The 20498-nt window shown below is 48.6% G+C and overlaps 1 protein-coding gene across 1 annotated transcript in view; it reads left to right on the top strand.

The window, feature by feature from the left end:
* Positions 1-20498, top strand: part of PTGFRN (prostaglandin F2 receptor inhibitor) — an 87570-nt gene that overhangs the window by 61016 nt on the left and 6056 nt on the right. Inside the window, exons 5-7 of the mRNA XM_047870772.1 lie at positions 2637-3062; positions 7725-8144; positions 16526-16633. Of these exons, the coding sequence (XP_047726728.1) occupies positions 2637-3062; positions 7725-8144; positions 16526-16633 (954 nt within the window). The remainder of the gene's footprint in view (positions 1-2636; positions 3063-7724; positions 8145-16525; positions 16634-20498) is intronic.

The raw sequence follows: 20498 nt of genomic DNA, 5'->3' as shown, positions 1-20498 counted from the left end.
CTGTATGGGCACGTGACTGACCTCTTTAAAGCTCTGCTTCCTCAGATATGAGCTGGGAATGATGAATGGTAGTTCGCCAATATGCACGTGTGCCCGTATATATACGTATACGTGTGTGTGCATAGGCGTACACACACGTGCCAGGCACCAGTGTAAGCACTTTTGTGTATATTTTAACTCCTTTTTTTAAAAAACATTTTATTTTTAAATGATCTCTATACCCAACGTGGGGCTCGAACTTACAACCCTGAGATCAAGAGTCACACACTCTACCGACAGAGCCAGCCGCGTGCAGCCTGTATAGTTTAACTCTTAGTCCTCACAAGCAGCATTGCGAGCCAGTAACTGCTCCTATCTCTATTTTTATAGGTGAGGCACCAGAGAGGTTAAGTAGTCTGCCCAAGTGCACAGCAAGTAGATGGCCAAGCCAGCCTCCGGATCCCTGGCTCTTCACCACTGCCCTTTACTGCCTCAGTTTGTTGTTCTGGTTAACATGGAACTACATGAAGGGTCTTCGTGTTCTGCTCGTAATGGGGGTGGGATCCGTGCATGGCAGTGGCTTCTCCTGCCGTGTCACGAGCACTCTTGGTGTGGCTCTCCAGGTCAGTCCTGACGGAGCAGTGCGATCTTGCCATGCGCCTGGCCAGTCCACTGCTGTCCTTGCCGCGCGAGAGGAACCTGGTTGTCCTGTCTGCGCTCAGGTAGCTCTGGCAAAGTCTGCCAGGAGGAAAGGGTCTGAAGCCTGGGATGTAGAGTAATCTGGGAAGGTCTTAGGCACGGGACGGCGTAAAGGCATTTGGGTGGTATTTATTCCACAGGTGGTGTCATTGCCGAGGCAGCGTGGGGTGCCAGCCTTGTGCCCAGGAGGCAGGACACCTCCCAGCTGTGCGACTCTAGCACATTCACCTGTCTGATGAGGAGGCAGCATGGCGTGCTGGCAGCCCATGCTGTTTCCGTAACCTCCACCCCGTGGCACGGCGTGCTCCTGTTGGTGGGCCAGGTCCCCTTGGTTTAACTATATATGCCACAGGGCCTACCCTCACTTGCAATGAAATGCTTGTGAAGATGCCATTTGAAGGCGTTAGGATTTTGCGTTCTTTCCATTTCCTGGCCACTGAATCATTCTTGGAGAAGTCATGATGTTACACATTTTATTAGAGGTGTAAATCACAGAACAGTTCCTTGACCTCAGCAGTTTATAATCTGAATGAGTCATCAATAAAAGCAGCGTTAAATAAAACTAAACTGTTTGGGGCGATGGGAATAAAGATCGCCGTAGCAGATGGAAAGTTCCCTTTAGGGAGAATTAGTTTTCTCCTGGCGGACCATATGCCACAAGAGAAGAATGTGACTTTCTGTAAAAGCCAGGCAGCACACATTGATTGAGTGCCCGCTGCATACAAGGCTGTGTATCTGGCACTTGGGGAGGAGATCTTCAACGGTAATAACAGGGACGCTGCTGTACAAGCGTACCTCCACGGCTTATGGCAGCAGGGAGAAAGGGTGCCACACTCTGGGGACCCCGAAGGTGGACACAGAGGAGGGTACAGTGAAGGGTGAGTGGAAGTTTGCAGGGCGGTCAGGAGGAGACGGCCACTGCCAGCAGGTGACCACAGTGGTGTGACACGGTGTGGGGGCTGGAGAACCTCAGATCGTTGAGAATGACCCGAGGAGGGGGTGGAAGGCCACAGAGAGGTTCTAATGCCAGTTCCTTGGCAAATGTGGAGGAAGGCCTTGGGGACAGCAGAGACAGAAACATGGAGTGGTAAAAATGGATGAGATGGGTGCAGCGAACCTCCGAGGAAGGAGGGTTTTCACATGAGGGGAGAATAAAAGTGAGAGGGCTGTGACGGCAGTCAGGGGACGCCAGGAGGGCGCTGGCTTCCCTCCCACCCCCGGCAGAACGTGCACCTGGCAGGGATGTGGCGTGGTCCCAAGAGAGCCCGCTCTGCTCTCCCGTGTGCGGGAACTATGTGGGAGAGTCACGTGGGGCAGCGAAGACAGTGTCGTGTGGGGAGGCTGTACTGACTACTGAACACACTGAGCGGAAAAAAGTCAGAGGACCAGGAAAGTGAGGATGAGAATCTGCAGGACGAATGGTGACCTGAGGGCCTTGCCTTTGGAGCCTGGCCAAGGGTGGCAGGAACCAGGCCAGGGTGGGGATCGGCCTCGAGTGCTGGAATGCACTCTGGGAGGGGGTTTTCCCATGCTGCTCCAGCGGGGGCTTTGGAGCTCTGTCGGCACAGCCTGGCAGGCTGGCTTTACCAGGCAAAACCTCGGTAGAGCATGAGCACTGAGCCTCTCGGCTCCCTCGCGGAAGACCGACCTGCTGGGGTAACTGACACAGCCCCCGAGCCTATGGAAAGGTCAGGACTCTGATTACAGGCATTTATTTGGCTTCTGGCCTTGGGAGGTTCCCCAGGTGGCAGCGTTGTGCAAGTTTTGCAGGAACTGACTCTAGATCCTTCCTCTCCAGCGCAAAGACTTTGATTCCCTTCACTGTGGTCGGTAGGATGGGCATTTGACGGTCAGGACGGGAGTAGCGCTTGTCTCGTTCTTTTTGCTAATTCTTAGTATGTTGCTGTCTGGTTTTATTTATCCTGCCCCTTCCCCCTGCCTCTCTCCCTCTCGTTCAGAACCAGACTATCAGGTGTACCTGAATGCTTCTAAGGTCCCCGAGTTTTCAGACGACCTCACAGAGCTGGAGTGCCGCATAGTGGACATGAAGAGCTTGCAGGCCAGCGTCCGTTTCACGGTGTCCTGGTACTACAGGGTGAACCGGCGCAGCGATGACCTGGTGGCCAGCGAGCTGCTTGCAGTCATGAACGGGGACTGGACGCTGAAGTACGGAGACCGGAGCAAGCAGCGGGCCCAGGACGGAGACTTTATTTTTTCTAAGGAGCGTACGGACACGTTCAGTTTCCGAATCCAAAGGACCACAGAGGAAGACCGAGGCAGTTATTACTGTGCTGTGTCCGCATGGACCAAACAGCGTAACGACAGCTGGGTCAAGAGCAAGGACGTCTTCTCCAAACCCGTCAACATATTTTGGGCATCGGAAGGTAGGCGCGTTAGTCTTGTTCAGGGATGGTCCGTTTTCTCGTCTGGGCCCGGGTCATCCCACTGCGCGTTTTTACGTGCCCGGCCCACTTGCAGGCTCCCTTGCTGCCAGGAAGCCCAGAGAATGCAAACTCGAGCGACTACTGCATTTATCAACAGCGTGAACCCCTTCAAGAGGCTGATGCTCGAGGAGGCTCAGTGCCGGGGAGAGAGCTGGGGCTGGGTGGGTGGTAGACGCTCATCTCGTAGGTGCCCGCACCTGCCCTTGACACTTGCTCTGCTGGGTGGTCTGGGGTGTTTGGGGTGGGTTCGTGTCTGCGAGTTCCTGCTGGATGCAGGCACGTTTGCGGTGCCACAGATGAAAGGGCAGCCACGGGCCACTGCACCTGCCCCTGAGGCATCAGTCATCCATTCAGAGAGATTGTTTCTGGGGAGAGGTGACAAGAACTTGGGGGAAGCCATTTTGTCTGCCTTGGGACGCCCGACTCATCAAGTCCTTCACTGCAGGGAGCCCAGGCTTCCTAGGTCCCCCTCGTGCCCGAGGTGTTACGTACCACATGCCTTTCGACACACCTCAGTTGACTGGTTGCCACCCCCTCCGTACTACACGCCCCCCCAAACCCAAACAGGACCCTCTCAGACTCCGTGGGATCTCCTGTTGCCTGAAGCTCAGCTTGGAACATTCCTTTCTCTTCCCACCTGAAACATGACCAGCCTCGCTCTGTCCCCTGAGGCCGCTGTTTCCCCTGGGGTCTCCTGAGTAGAGGGGTTTCCTCCCCACGTTCCTTCTACAGCAGGGCCTATTCATCAGCTCATGCCACCCCCTCATTGGACTCCTGGTCCTCATTCCTTCTGGGAAGGGATGCACTTTTGTTTCACGGCCACACACTCCAGTCCTCTTACTGACTTGCTAGCTTCTCTCTGCGTACAGCGCTGGCCCACACTTCGGATGCACATTGCAAACACCCGCGGAGCTTCCAAAAAACCCTGATGCCTGGGACGCCTGGGTGGCTCAATCGGTGAAGCGTCCGACTTCGGCTCAGGTCATGATCTCGCGGTCCATGAGTTCGAGCCCCGCTGCTGTCTGTGCTGACAGCTCGGAGCCTGGAACCTGCTTCGGATTCTGTCTCCCTCTCTCTCCCCCACTCATGCTCTGTCTCTGTCTCTTTCTCTCTCTTTGTCAAAAATAAATAAACATTAAAAAAAAAACCACCCCGATACTTAAGTCCCCCAAGGGGTACTGTCATAATTGGCCTGAGGGTATATGCAGTCTGGGCTTTGGAATTTTTAAATGCTGCCAAGCCACTTCTCCTATGTGGCCAGGGTGGAAAAGCCTGGTGAAGATAAACCTTTCTGTCTCAGTCCCCTGCCCTCCTCCCGAGTCATCGTGTCCTCTGTGTGGCTTGGTCATTTCCTCCCACGTTCACACCCTACACTAGACCGTCTGAGTTGTGATCACCAAAAACCTTCCGCGCCCTCCATTCCAGGCATTCTGTTCAATAAACACACCTTCCGTTTCTTCCCACCACCCCCTCCAGTACTCCCGCATCAGCCCTTTAATCCTACCGGACCGGCAGTCCATGACCTTGTATGTACTGGCCTTCATTTCTCTCTCCTGTCATAGCACCACTTGTCAAGGGCAGTCCAGTCTACACCTGTTGCCCTGTGTCATCTTTTTTTTTTTTTTTAATTTTTGAGACAGAGAGCATAAGCAGGGGAGGGGCAGAGAGAGAGGGAGACACAGAATCCGAAGCAGGCTCCAGGCTCTGAGCTGTCAGCACAGAACCTGACACGGGGCTCGAACTCACGGACTGCGAGATCATGACCTGAGCTGAGGTCGGACACTTCACTGACTGAGCCACCCAGGTGCCCCTGCCCATTTTTTAATAGCCCCTGCTTTCATTCTGAGGTATGTCCGGGGGTGGAAGAGAGAGGGTAGATGTGCAGTCACCTCGCTTAGATTCCCAGCCAGCCGTCACCGCCCCCTTGCACGCTGAGCTCCCTTTTGCCCTGCTCTGGTTTTGCATGGTGCTCTGACCTAACCACGGGCCAGTTCAAAGCCGCCTGCTCTCCCCCCTACCTGCATTTGTCATTGGACAGAAACATTTAAACGTGTGGGCTGGCTTCTCTTTAAATCTCGGATCCTTTATGGCAACGGAGCTCTCAACGCTGCCTGGCAATCATTCTGCATTTCCCTAATCTGTTCACTTCCCTCCTCTCCACAGTGATTATTGCATACCACCTTCTCTGAAATCCTCCTCTCCCAGCCTTACCCTCAGCTGTTTGCCCTGCTTTCTCTTTCCCTAAAGAAGCAGAAACCATCAGAGGAGAATTTCCCCACGCTCGCCCCCAGCCCAGGTCCTAGCAAAGGGCAGCTTCTCCCACCGATCAGGCATGTGGCTCCCCCCTCTTCTGTTGTCAACATTACTACAATTTCCAGCCCTTTCCTGTTGAACTATAAACGTACCGTTAGACCTCTTGTCTTTTACTTTTGTATTTTATGAGGTAACTTTTTTAATATTTATTTTTGAGTGTGGCGGTGGGGGGGGGGGGGAGGGGGAGGAGAAGAGAGAGAGGGAGACAAGTTCCGAAGCAGGCTCCACGCTGTCAGCACAAAGCTCCACGTGGGGCTTGAACTCACGAACCATGAGATCGTGACCTGAGCTGAAGTGGGATGCTCAACCAACTGAGCCACCCAGAGGTCCCTTTAAAGGAATTTTTTTTAAGTTTATGTATTTATTTTGAGAGATAGAGATCATGCATGCATGTGCATGTGCAGGGGAGGGGCAGAGAGAGAGAGAGAGAGAGAGACAGAGAGAGAGAGAGACAGAGAGAATGAATCCCAAGCAGGCTCCATGCTTAGTGTGGAGCCTGACTCTGGGGCTTGAACCCACGAACTCTGAGATCATGACCTGAGCCGAAATCAAGAGTTAAATGCTTAACTGTGTCACCCAGGTGCCCCTATAGAGTAATTTTGATCTCACTTCACCCTCCATCTTTCCGTTCCCCAAGCCCCTTGGCCCCCACTCACTGCTCTTTCTTTCGTTTTTTTTAACGTTTATTTATTTTTGAGAGAGAGAGAGAGAGGCAGAGCATGAACGGGGGAGGAGCAGAGAGAGAGGGAGACACAGAATCGGAAGCAGGCTCCAGGCTCTGGGCCATCAGCCCAGAGCCCAACGCGGGGCTCGAACTCATGGACCGCGAGATCGCGAGATTGTGACCTGAGCTGAAGTCGGACGCTTAACCGACTGAGCCACCCAGGCGCCCCTCTTTCGTTTTATAGCCAAAGCATTTGATTTGTCTGTACTGGGTGTCTCCAGTTCCTTTTTTCCTGTTCCTTCTGGCACCTGCCCTGATCAGGCTTTTGTCCCCGGTCCTCATGTTAAGATCGCTAGTGATTGACATACTGCACAATCCAGTTGTTGGCTGTCCTACTTGACTTAGGATTTAGTGCCGGTGATCATTCCCTCCTCCCAGAAGTACTTTGGTTTTTCCTTGGCCGTGGGACGCCATCCTCTCTGGTCTTCCCTTGGCTGTGGGACAGTGTCCTCCCTAGGCTTCCCTCCTACCTCACAGCTCTTCCTTCTCCGCCTCCTTTGCTGGCTCATCTTCATTTTCTCACACGTGATCCCCCGCTAACCATACTGTATATTTTACTTATTTATTTTGTTCTTCCTCTGCTAGCATATAAGGCATTCTTTGTTTATTGCCAGTACCTGGAATATGGGAGGCTCTAAGTACTTGGGTAATTAATCAGTGGATTACCAAACTCATGGAAGAACCAAGAAAGAATGTGGGTGGCTCCGTGGGACCTCAGGAACTGGTGACACTGGACAGACACTATATAACACACGTGTTCTGCCTACTAGGTTTGGTGCAAAAACCCAATATAAAAATTTCAGTTTCTAGCTAGGCAGATTATAGAATTAATAATCTTATTAAAGGATAAAAAGAGTATGTTTAATTCATTTATTCATCCATTCAACCAATACTGAAGTACCTTCCGCGTGCCTGACATTGAGCTGTCATAATATAGATGACTCCTAATGTGTATATGCTTAGGGATTTCTGTTTTCACAGAGAAGCAGGGAGTAACGTGCTTAAACGTAAAGTTAGTGTAGCCATGGACACTTGCCCAAAATGTTAAAACAGTGTCTCTGTGGGAAGGACTAGAGCTACAGGTGCGTGTTCCAGTCACTTGAGTAATAACCCCATTCTGACTGAGAGCATCATATGATGAAACAGAAAGAACCCATTTCTCCCTTGCTCTGCTCCTCCCAGCGGACTCTCCCTCACCCAGCAGAACCTCAGGGGAGGGCAGGCAACTGGCATGGCCTAGAGTCCCCCTTGGGTGATGGGTTCAACCACGTCTCCTCCCGTCCTCTAAGCGTGAGCTCTGCCTCCTGTCCTTGAGGGCACCGCAAGTCTCCCAGATTCCCTCACGCCCACCAAATCGTTCCAGACTCTTCTGCTTCATCCAGCATGGTGGCCTGTAGCCTGCTTCCAGATCCGTGTGGTTTTCTTTCCGGGTTTCGGATTTTCTTAAGTGCTGTCGTGCGGTAGTTTGCGCGTAAATTCCAATTCCCCCGTCATTGTGCACTCAGACGTACGTCCATTTTAACCAGGCCTGTTGGAAATCACCTCTTTCTGGTGCTTCGTTCCAGATTCCGTGCTTGTGGTGAAGGCAAGGCAGCCAAAGCCTTTCTTTGCCGCAGGAAATACATTTGAGATGACGTGCAAAGTGTCTTCCAAGAATATTAAGTCGCCGCGCTACTCTGTTCTCATCACCGCTGAGAAGCCTGTTGGGGACCTCTCCAGCCCCAATGAAACCAAGTACATCATCTCCCTGGACCAGGATTCCGTGGTGAAGCTGGAGAACTGGACAGACGCATCGCGGGTGGATGGCGTTGTGCTAGAGAAGGTGCAGGAAGATGAGTTTCGCTATCGAATGTACCAGACTCAGGTGTCGGATGCGGGGCTGTACCGCTGCGTGGTGACAGCCTGGTCTCCTGTCCGGGGCAGCCTGTGGCGAGAAGCAGCAACCAGTCTGTCCAACCCTATTGAGATCGACTTCCAGACTGCTGGTGAGTAGGGAGCCCCGTTGAACCTCACACTGAACTAGAGAGACCCTAGGATCTTGATCCAGTGGCTTACTTTTTTTTTTTTAAATGGCTTTCTTTATTGGGGTGTGATTCACGTGCCATACAGTTTACCCATTCAGAGGGCATAATTCAGTGGCTTTGAGGACAGTCACAGCTGTGAAGCCATCACCACAGTCGATTGGAGAACATTTTCCTCATACGCCTGCAGAAATCCTGTACCCCTCCACCGACACCCTTCAATCCCTAGCCTCTCAGCAAGCACTCCCCTTCTTTCTGTCTCTATAGACGTACCCGTTCTGGACACTTTACGTTAATGGAATATAATATATGGTCTTCATGTCTTTTTTTTTTTTCTTTCCACCTTAACATAGGGTTTTCTGTTTTTTGTTTGCCTGTATTCTTAATTGTTAAACAGTGTCCTCAAGGATATCCATGTTGTAGCATGTATCAGTATTTCATCCATTTTTATGGCTGAATAATACTCCAGTGTGCAGAGACACGACGTTTTCTTTGTTTATCAGCTTGTGGCCATTCGGGTGTTTTCTAGTTCCTGGACCATTGCGAATAATCCTTGTGAACATTCGTGTATCAGTTTTTGTGTGTAAAAACTACCTTTTTTTTTTTTTTTTAAAATAGATGAACCCAAACTCAGCTACTTTAGATCCTTTAGAGAACACGGTGGAGTACAAAGAGAAGAGGGAGCTGAAGTGCAAGGTTCAGAGCCAAGACCCCCGTGGCATCCAGCCCCATAGCTTTCACTCTTTAGTGGGTCTTTAGGGGTCCCCAGGACTGAAGGTGATGGGCACTAGTTTTGGTCCAACTTACAGAGCAGTATTTCCCCGTAGGGGGTGAGCTTCTGACCTTATGCCTCCCCCTTGCTTTGGGACTGGAGAAAGATTTCCCGTCAGTTAATTGAGTTACCGGAGCTGTGGTGGTATGGATGAATGAATGTACCTGTCACCAGTTCGTTAGGAATAGTTATTGGTGGTGTTCATGTATGGGAAGATCAGTTAAAACAAGGGCATTTGTGTCTATTTCCGACTTGACTTTATCTTTGGTTAAGTAGAATGTTTTTATGCTGTAAGGCGGAAAGGCCCACTTTTTTTTTTTTTAATGGCATGGATACATAGAGAAATGTTTCTTTTTCATCTGTGTAATTCATGAAGCTCTTCTGAAATCTCTGCCTATGTGTGTGCATTTTGGTAGGTAGGTCAGTTAAAAGTTTTTGATCCCCAGTTTTGTTTAGGATATCAAGGTGAAACGATCATCATTTGTGAGTTTAATGTTGAATGTTTTCAGTCAATCTCCCATGGATCCCAGGGAGAAATTTCTGAATGTGTACATTTATACTCACCTGTAAAAATTCAAGTGTTAATTGAATCAGCATAGTGAATACGAGATATTTGTTGAATTAAATGATTACCTTTTATATTAAAAGTAAACGACCTTAAAGTTTATTTTTTTCTGTTAAAGTTTTTTTTTTAGTATTATTTTGTATTAACATAAACTTTAATACTATAATGAAATTATCTTGGGGCACCTGGGTGGCTCAGTTGGTTAAGCATCCGACTCTTGATTTTGGCTCAGGTCATGATCTCATGGATCCTGAGTTTGAGCCCTGTGTTGACATCAGACTCTGTGTTGATAGCTGACAGTATGGAGCGTACTTGGGATTCATTCTCTCTCTCTGTCACTCTCTCAAAATAAATTTTAAAAAAACTTAAAAAAATTGTCTTCTGGCATCTTCTAATCCGTTAACCTTTAGGTTACTGAAGAGGAAATATTGACTTAAACTCTGAGATTTGGAAAGAGCAGAGAAAGCGCAAGTTTCTTTTGTTGTGTATTTGCTTGTTTGTTTTTTTAATAATAGCTTTATTGAATTACAGTTAACACATTGGAAAAGTCACCCATGTGAACTGTACAATTGAGTAGTTTTTAGTATATTCCCAGAGTTGTGCAACCGTCCACAATCTCTTCCGGAATTTTTCATCGCTCCAGAAAAACTCGACTCATTAGTACTCCCCGCCCCCACCCCCAGCCCCCCGCAGCCACTAATCTTTCTGTCTCTGTAGAGTTGCCTCCTCTGGACATTTCACATAAATTGAATCACATATGTGGAAATTTGTGCCTGGCTTCTTTCATTTTACATGATGTTTTCAAGCGTCCATGTTACGGCGTGTGCCATTGCTTCATTCCTTTTCGTGGCTGGATAGTATTCCATTGTGTGGACGTCCCACATGTCGTTTATCCATTCGTCTGTTGATGGACATTAAGTTGTTTCCACTCTTTGGCTACTGTGAATCATGCTGGCATAAACATTAGCGTACAAGATTTTGGATGGACACAAGAGTTCATTTCTCACCGAGGAGTGATGCTGGGTCATATGGTAGCTCTCTTTAACTCTGAGGAACTGCCATGTTTGTTTTCCAAAGCAGCCGCTCAGTTTTATATTCCCATCAGCAACGTGTGACGGTTCTAAGTGTTCCGCATCCTCACCAACCCTGGTATTCTCCATCTTTTCTAGAAGAGCCAACCTGGTGGGTGTGTGAAGTAGTATTTTATTGTGGCTTTAATTTGCATTTCCCCAATGACTGTTGATGTTAGGCATCCTTTCGTGTAGTTATTGGTCATATGTGTATCTTCTCTGGAGAAATGTCTGTTCGGATTGTTTACTCATTTTTAAATTGAGTTATTTATCTTTTTATCATTGGTTAGTTGAGTTTTTCATACGGTCTGGATACAAGCCCCTTCACAGATACATTGTTTAAAAATACCTTCTCCCCGTCTGTGGGTAGTCTTTTCACTTCGTTGATGGTATCCCTTGAAGCATGCAACCTTTTAATTTTGATGAAGTCCAATTTAGTTTTTTCTTTTTTTGTTTATGTTTTTGGTGTCTTGTCCAAGTAACGATTTCCTGATCCAAGGTTGTGAAGATTTATGGTTCTGTTTTCTTCTAACAGTTTTACGTTTCAACTCTTAACATTTAGGGCTATGATCCATTTTAGTTAATTTTTGTGTGTGGCAGGGGAAGGGATTCAGTTTTGCCTTGTTACATGTGAAGAACCAGCTGTTCTTGCACCATCTGTTGAATAGCCTCTTCTTTCCCCCTTGACTTGTCTTGGCACACTTGTCAAGAATCATTTACCCATAAGTGTAAGGGTTTTTTTAGACTCTCAGTTCTATAACATTGCTTTGTATGTCTGTTCCTATACCAGTACCACATTGTTTGATTACTGAGCTGTGAGGTAAGTTTTGAAATCAAGAAATATGAGCCTTCCCAACTTTGTTCTTTTTCAAGATTGTTTTGGCTTTTCTAGGTCCCTTGCATATCTGTATGAATTTTAGGATCACCCATTAACGTCTGCAAAAATGACAGCTGGGACTTTCATAGGACTTCTGTTGAATCTGTAGATCAGTTTGGAGAGTATTGCCATATAACAGTACTGCCTTCCGATCCATGAACATGGTACATGTTTTTATTTATTTGGGCCTTCTTTAATTTCTGTCAGTGATGTTTTATAGTTGTCAGCATACAAATCTTGAACTTCTTTCATTAAATTTATCCTAAGTATTTTATTTTTTGACGCTATTGTAAATGGAATTGCTATTTATTTATTTATTTATTTATTTATTTAGAGGGAGGGAAGGAGAGAGGGAGAGAGGGAGAGAGGGAGAAAGGGAGAAAGAGAATCCCAAGCAGGTTCCATGCTGTCAGCACAGAGTCCGACATGGAGCAGGAGCCCACAAACCAGCAGATCATGACCTGAGCCAAAGTCAAGAGTTAGACGCTCTACCGACTGAGCCACCCAGGCACCCCTGGGATGGCTCTCTTAATTTCCTTTTCTGTTTATTCGTTGCAAGTGTATAGAAAGAAACACAACTGATTTTTGTGTATCGATGTCAGGTTCTGCAACCTTTCATATTGATGTCAGACTCTGTAACCTTGTTGGGCTTATTATTAGTTTTAATTGTTTTTTTTTTTTTTTTTGGTTGATTCCTTGGACTGTTTTAAATACAATGAAATGGCATCTGTGAATAGAGACAATTTTAATTTTTCCTTTCCAAACTGAATGCCTTCTAATTCTTCTTCTTGCCTAATTGCCCTGGCTAGCATCTCTAGTACAACGTTGAATGGTAGTGGCACGAGAGGATATCCTTGTGTGGTTCCTGATCTTACGGGGAAAGTTTGCAGTTTTTTACCATTAAGAATCATTGTAACTGTGGGTTTTTCATAGATGCCCTTTATTGAGTTGGGGAAGTTTCCCTTCATTACTGGTTTGGTGAGTGGTTTTTTTTGTTTGTTTTTGTTTGTTTGTTTGTTTGTTTGTTTGTTTGTTTTTACCATGAGAGATGGTGAATGTTGTCAAATACTTATTCTGTATCTATTGATATTCAGAGGATTATGTGGTCTTTGTCTTTCATTCATGTATCTGTTTTACTCTCTATAGGAGTTTATTCCATCTTGTTTTACATTTGTTATTTACTGTTTCTCTCGAATTGTTATGGGAAAGAAGGGAGACATAAGATCTTTTTATTCCTGGGTGAGGAATGGGTATTGAATCTATTTCTCAATTCTTTAAATCTCTGCACAACAGATAAAATGATAAAAGGTTGAAGACTGGCTTCGTTCTTAGACTGGCTAAGATTTTTATTGTATTTAATCCATGCAGTTGTCATGGCCAGTTCACAGTTGAGTTAGGAGAAGTTGCCATCAGATCCTTCCAGCACAGTGCCCTCACCCCGATTGACTCCCAGCAAGCACTGACTTGATATCGAAGAGTGGTTGCTTCCTAAAAATCAGCAGCACGCCGTAAGAGCCATATGACAAAGAGGTCCTTCCTGGTGTCCACCTTTCTATCCTCTGGTTTGGGGGTACTTGCCTCTTGGTACGAGGACAGTGTTTCCCAAGGGCCCCTGCTGACTCATGAATTTCACTGACCCAAAGTGTCAGGGGGGGAATACAGATTAAATGTTATGGTGTTCAAGGTTTTGGCCTTTCATAAAGGATAATACGAAAGCTCTTCTCCTTAAAAGAGAAAACACTTTAAATATGATACAGTAGAGAAGGAAAAGAATTACCCATAACCTACCAGACCTTGTTAATTGGTGTTGTCTGTCTTCCTAGAAATCTTCTCTTACGTGTTTTCTTCATGACTGTGACTTCAGGCCGTATATACATTTTCATGATCTGCTTTCCCGCCTTAACCTTATAAGACACGTATTTTTCATGTTAAAACAAATTCTAGGTAAATAACAACTTTAATGACTACACCTCCTAGAAAATTTAGTTAACCATTACCCTATTGATGGACATGCGGGTGGCCTACAGTTTGGGCTTTCACAAAAACACTGCTGTTTATAACCTTTTTTTTAGGGGCTGGAGTTGGAACATGGTCCTGTCGGTGTTTGTATTTAAAAACTAAGTGGTCCATGTGCTTACTCTCTGCAGACTAGGAATCGGGGGACATCTAGTGACTCTGATTGTTCACTTACATTCTCTGTGCCGACGTCTGTCATCTGTGAAGTTAACCAAATTCCCTCGCAAAAACAGCATTACCACAGAAATTGACCATAATAAAAATATTTCCAAGGCTGGCATAAAGACCCATATTAACAGCAAGTTGTTGATTTCGTTAGAAGGAAGTGCACCGCCGTTTATATATCACAATGAAGGCCTTTTCCCAGGCCCTTGTCTGCATCGTGAGCCGTAGCACAAGTGCTCCGTTGTTCCCACAGCCGTAGCCGCTACGGGAAATGACAACCATAACTTGTGACCTACAAGGCATTTTGGGTTTTCTTTGGACATACAAAGAAACGAAAGTGAAATTTGTCCAAATTGGTAAGTCTTCCTTTGCGGGTTCAAATTTAGAAACCTAAATCCATGATGAGGATCTTCCTGTTTTATTATCATTTTGTGGTCTGTCAGAAGGGGGCTGGACACTTCCAGAAAGTCCCTTGGTGGAGCTCTGTCTCTAGTCAGAGAAAACGTGTGGTCCTCACGGGTCACCTTGGCTGCTACTAACGTGCACTCCCAGGGAGCCATCCAGGTAGATCAAATCCAGGCTGGTCAGGACCTGTGGGAACCGTGGCTGGGAGGGCAGTTAATTGAAGGGCAGGCCGTCCACACGTAGGTCAGGCTTCCCTCTTCTCTCTGTTTTCGTCCCTTTCCCCATGCCCGGGACCACCATTCCGTCATGATCCCCCTGCCCTGCCCCCAGAGTTGATGCCCTCCTGCTGCCCGTGGTTCATCTGAACTCTCCCCACAACCTGCTCAGGGCTGCCCCACCCCCCCTGGGCTGCCGTCTCCTCCGCCCGCCCTTTGCCTTTCTCCCAGCAGAACAGACCACTCTGATCCTTGGTGTGAGGAAAGCAATCCGAGCAGTTCATCTTCCCGCTCACGGTGAAGTGAAAATACAGCCTTTTCGACTCTGCCTCGTTGGTTCGCATGACCTTCACACTCTTTCTCGGTCATTTCTTGTAGGTGTTAAAAAAAAAAAGTACTTCCCCCTCTTTGATGATCTGATTTAAAAGATAGTAATCACAATATTTTTAGCTTTGAATGAGTTTCAGAATCTGTGTCCAGGGCCATCTCTTTTTGCTTCCCAGGAAACCCAAGAGAAGTCCCATAGGTATTCTGGAACCTTCTTCAGGTTTGCCTGTTCTGAGATTTTAGAAATTAGAATAAGGTAAATACTGAGCTCTTCGGATCAGGTTGGCTGAAAGCTACGTAATGCTGTCACCTAAAACCGAGGAGAAAAGGAGTGAAGAGGATAGGAGCCAGATTGCAGCCGTGCAAAGGGATACTTTTTTTTTTGAAGTTTATTTTATTTTTTTAATTTTTATTTTGAGAGAGACAAAGAGAATGAGAATGAGCAAGGGAGGGGCAGAGAGAGAGGGGAACAGAGGATCTGAAGCCGGCTCTGTACTGACAGCAGTGAGCCCAATGTGAGGCTCGAACTCACAAACCGTGAGACCATGACCTGAGCCAAAGTCAGAAGCCCAACCAGCTGAGCTACCCAGGTGCCCCGTATTTTATTCTTAGAGAGAGGGAGAGGGGGAGAGAGACAATCCCAAGCAGGCTCCGCATTATCAGTGCAGAGTCCGACGTGGGGTTCGAACTCACAAACCGTGAGATCATGACCCGAGCTGAAACCAAGAGTCAACCAAATGAGCCACTCAGGCGCCCTGGCATACTTTTTTTTTTTTTTTAATTTAATAAGTCACTTACTTATGTCTAGTAATCAAATAGCATAATAGCAATGATATCTACAGTCAGATGCATCTAACTGACTCTGTGGCAAATATTATGAAATTCTAGCACTAAATTCTCTTTGTGTGTTCACTCTTTATACTTCCAATTTTGTTGCTCATTTTTGTGCTCACAACTCGAAAGCTTGGAGTACCTGTGCCCTATACAGTTAGCACACTTTGAGTAGCACCATCTTCTGGCCTCTGGAAGAAGGAAAAAGTTCTTTTTTTTTTTTTTTTTAATTTTTTTTTAACGTTTATTTATTTTTGAGACAGAGAGAGACAGAGCATGAACAGGGGAGGGTCAGAGAGAGGGAGACACAGAATCCGAAACAGGCTCCAGGCTCCGAGCTGTCAGCACAGAGCCCGACACGGGGCTTGAACTCACGGACCATGAGATCATGACCTGAGCTGAAGTCGGCTGCTTAACCGACTGAGCCACCCAGGCACCCCAAAAGTTCTTTTTTTTAAAGCAAACTGAAAGTCAAGGAGAGGTGTTCTCAGGAAGGTGTGCAAGACCGATCCTGTGTGGGTAGTGTTTTGAAGCAATACCCATGCTGCCTCGATTTCCCCTGACAGATTGGAGCCTGTGGTGCCCGCCAGTGCCCCCTACAGTGTCGTCATTGTTGGCAAGTTGGTCTGCTCACTGGATCTCAGCCTCCTAACGGCAGAGCCCCTGTCCCCAGCACAGCGAGGCCGCTCTCCCCGTCGGGGGCCAGAAGTGTCCCCAGTCCAGTCCTGTTCCCTCTGCTCTCCTGCCACCTTGGCCTGGAGGTGACCCCACAGAAGCAGAAGCAACCCAGGCTGTATCAGGCTGGCAGGTGGGGGTGGCCTTCGAATGGGACCACAGTTGTCATCAGAGAAGAGGTACGGGAAAAGCCAGAAGCAAAAGTAATTCTGTAGGAAGGGTTCTGTGGTGGCTGTAATGAAGAGGACGCTCATTTGACTGTGCGTGATGCACGTGTCTCTCTGAAGAGAAGCAAAGCCACCTCAGACCGCCACCTAGCCCAGGTCCAAGGAAGGCGGGCCACATTTAGATGGCCATTAGAGCGCCAGGAATGCAATTTCAACACGAGTGTGAACGGGAGTAATGAGGTGCCATCACTGTTTTCCAGGTCCTATATTTAATGCCTCCGTGCATTCAGACACACCGTCGGTTATCCGGGGAGATCTGATCAAGCTGTTTTGTATCATCGCTGTTGAAGGCGGAGCGCTGGATCCAGGTATTTCTCTCTGTCTTGCCTCCGGCTCCATGTTGCTTTCCCTGAATGTGTCTCGTGTCTTCCCACTGTGTTGCGTAGACCTGGAGGCCAGGGATTAGACTCTCTGCTGATCCCAAGTTGCCTAGCTCAGGACTTGGTACTCAGTAGGTGTTTAATAAATACTTGTCGATGGAGGCATCTGTGCGTTAGAGGGTTCCAGACACTGGAACATGAGCTCTCAAGGCAATCAGTGGGCCACTTCCGGGGCCGATTCAAGCTGCTTCGAAACCTACCAGCAGAGTCCAGCCCCTTTCCCTGGTCTTTCATTCATTTATTCATTCAGAGATGCATTGAGCGTCTTCTGTCAACAGGTGCTGGGAATAGAGGAGGCACTAGAACACTCCACGTCTCTTCTCACGGAGCTTGCCACCTGATTAAGGAGACAGAAATCACCATATAACGTAATATCAGGTGGTGTTAAGTCTGTGATGAAATACAGAGCAGAGTAAATGGGGCAAGCGACCAGGCGGTGCTATTGTTTAAATTCTTGGGAAACCTTTGTAAACCTTTTCTTTGCAAAAAATATTAGCAGTGCCAACAGGACGCCTGGGAGCCGTGGGCCATCAGTCTTACACCTGTTCTGCCTGGCCCCCTTCAGCGACGAGTCGGTGTCTTCGCCTGACACTTAGACCCGCAAGGTTTGAAAGGAATCGAGCTCTGCGCAGAGACCACTGGATGCGTGGCCCTGGGGTGGGCACGGGAAGCAGGTTTTCATTCTGTATTCAGGGCAGGTTGTAAGCAACGCGAGGACGGCCTGCAGGGAAACCAGAGTGAACGACATGATCCCTCTGGCATCGAGCAGCGGAGGCCTGGGTGGCCGCAGGCCCTCCGGCCCGCGGTTCGGGTAGCCACTACTGCAGGGTCAGCAGTTATGTTCCATAAAGGGTTCCGGTGAGAAGTATTTTTGGCCTCGTGGGAGGCCTGCAGCAGTCACCTCTGCAGCAGTCACCTCCGCAGCAGTCACCTCCGCAGCGAGAGCAGCCGCGGACAGTATGTAAGCAAATGCACTTGGCTGTGTTCCACCGAAGCTTTATTGACAAAAATAGGTGGTGGGCTGGGTCTGGCCTGCGGGCTGCAGGTTACGGACCCCGGGACTAGCTGGTTGATACCGAATTGGTTCTTGCAGGGAGCCTCAACATGGTTGAGGTTTAGAGGTGGGAGAAAGAAGAATTGGTGAAAAAGAAAAGAAGTCCCTCCGAGCCACCAGTTGGTTAGCTCTGTTCTCAAGGTGCGGGGTAGGGTGCCTCGGTCTCGAATAAGCTGAGATGTGGACTGGAGGGGAGGGGGGGACAGAGTGGGATTCAGAAGTAGAAACGAAAGTGAAAGTAATAGAGGCTGGCAGGAGGAGGGGAGGTACACCCTTTTCAGCGGTTGGTACCATGTTTACCCTTGAAGCTCGTTTGTGACATGTGCAAAAATAAATCATGTAAATGTTCATGCTCAGCAAATTAATGGGTCCCCGTATATTAATCATGCCCTTAATATAAAAGTCTTTTCCCCCAGGGTAATTACCGAAGCTATAGGTGGCTGTTATCATGCAGATCACAGTTTTCCAGAACTTTGCACCCGTGGACGGTGTGGGTGGAAGATTCTGAATAATTAAGCACACGCTATAATTCAGTTTTTCCTCACGCATCCGATGGGCCGTGAAGGAATTCTCTTTTGGAAAGGACATATCACATACGTGGGCCAAGCGCCAAGGCGCTCTTGTGCCCAGAAGGGGAGGGATGGGGCAGATCGTGTGGCCCTTTAGAGGCAGTGTCTTAGGTCACGCCCTCTAGAAGCAAAGCCCCGAGACAGGTGTGCAAGTGACTAATTGAAGTTGTGCACCCAGGGAGTGAGGGAGTCCAGCCGGGCAAGGGAAGGAAGCCAGGCAAAGACGTGACTTCAGAACGAGTCTTAACTCCCCACGGCGAGTTCTGGCGCGTGGGTTGTACCACAGAGTATGGCCTCCTTGAGGTGAGGGACTGGGCTTTTAGATCCCCGCCGTCAGTCAGCCACTGTCCACGGGCTGAACGGTTGGGGAGCAAGGGTGTTTCCTAACCTCCAGGAGGTGGCTTCCTTCAGCTGAGGCTGACCCTCGGCAAGAGGGCACGGGTGTGAGAGTGTTAGCAGTCAGCACCGTCAGCAGCTGGTCGGGGCGGGCACCGCGAGCCTCTGCTACAGGCGCTAACGCGCTCCCTGTTAGCACCTGTTTGTGGACCGTGTGTGTCGTACTGTGGAGGTAGGGCTAGTGAGCGCTTCCTACGTGCGAGGTGCTGTTCTAAGCATCTTGCAGAGATAGCTAACTTAACCACGGTGAAGCCGTTAATACTCATTTTACAGCCGAGGAAACTGAGCCGCGGGGAATTAAGTCACTCCTCCAGGCCACGTGGCCCGCCAGTACTGGTCCAGCCCGGGAGCCTGGCCCTCCAGGCCGGCCTCAGCTCTGTGAGGTGCAGCGGGACTGGGGCACGAATCGGAGCCCACATAACGGGGACAGCAGTTGTGACTTTGCCTTCGGTAACCGCCCCGCGTCCGCAGGCGACAGCTGCACTGAGCACGTGACCATGATCCCGGGGGCCCCCTCTGCCCTGGCACCGTGAGGGCGTGAGGCTGTTGACAGCACTTCCTCTGCCCCCCCTTCCCCCGGGGAGTTGGTCGTCTTGGCAAGAGATGACCCACACACTGAGAACAATCCGATTTTCTGCTCAAGTGCCACAGCGGACGAGGGGGAGGGAAAGCAGGTATTTTGAGCGTTGGCGTGGAGAGCTGTCATCCTGTGGGTAGGGAGCTGAGGCTTGCTCTGGCGCTTAGCATTTTCAGAGCAAGTTGGAAAGGACTTAACCATGTGGATAATTTTGTACAGAGTCTTGCGTTTGTTTTTTTTCTTTTAATACGTAAGCACCTGAATACCGTTGGCCTTGACGTAGCGCTATTGGAGGTCACCAGTGTATTTTCGCTCGTGAATAAATGTTACTTTTTGTTTAACAGACGTGGGGTAATTTCACATGTATGCAGAAAGCCTTGTCAAGTGAATTTGAGAGAAAACGGTGTTGGGGGCGCCCGGGTGGCTCAGTCAGTTGAGCGTCCGGCTTCGGCTCAGGTCGTGATCTCACGGTTTGTGGGTTTGAGCCCCGCTTCGGGCTCGGAGCCTGGAGCCTGCTTCGGATTCTGTGTCTCCCTCTCTTCTCTGCCCCTCCCCTGCTCACGCTCTGTCTCTCTCTCTCACTGGCTCTGAGAGGTGAATAAACATTTAAACACAGAGAGAGAAAACCGTGTTTGTGGCCTCGTGGTCCTTTCTTGCCTGCTGGATGTGTCCCAGTTCTGACACTGCTGCTCCACTGGGAACGGCCAGAGGAAGAGGTCAGGGGCTCATGGCGTGTGCTCTGACTTCACACCCTGTGAGCATTGCCTCTTGTACCAGTCTTCTTTGTCAGATGCCCATCTTCATTTATTTGACGCTGTTAGAGGCCTCGTTTTGCAGGGTACTTTAAGGTTCAGTAGTATTCCTCTCTGGGACTGTTAAGTTGTGTTCAGTTTTCTCAGTTTGACGTTTTTTTTTCCTCTTGTCTGGAACTTGAGTGCTTCGGCCGGGGAAGAAAAGGACTGAGAACAATAAAATCTAAACTGTTGACACTGAATTGTGTACAGGTCACTTTACGTACCTTTTGTCCTTGACCGCAGTTAGCGGCCTCTGGGTCTGGGCTCTTCTGCCTGAAATGTCAAGGAACACTGCTGTGGGAGACAGTTTGGGGTGCCCGTTGGACTGGGCGGTGGCAGCAGGGTAGAGAGGGCAGATTCCGGGGGCGCCTGGGTGGCTCAGTCAGTCAAGCGTCTGACTCCT

The sequence above is a fragment of the Prionailurus viverrinus genome, chromosome C1, assembly GCF_022837055.1.
Source record: "Prionailurus viverrinus isolate Anna chromosome C1, UM_Priviv_1.0, whole genome shotgun sequence".
NCBI classification, from domain to species: Eukaryota; Metazoa; Chordata; class Mammalia; order Carnivora; family Felidae; genus Prionailurus; species Prionailurus viverrinus.
This window is presented reverse-complemented; position numbering and strand designations above follow the sequence as displayed.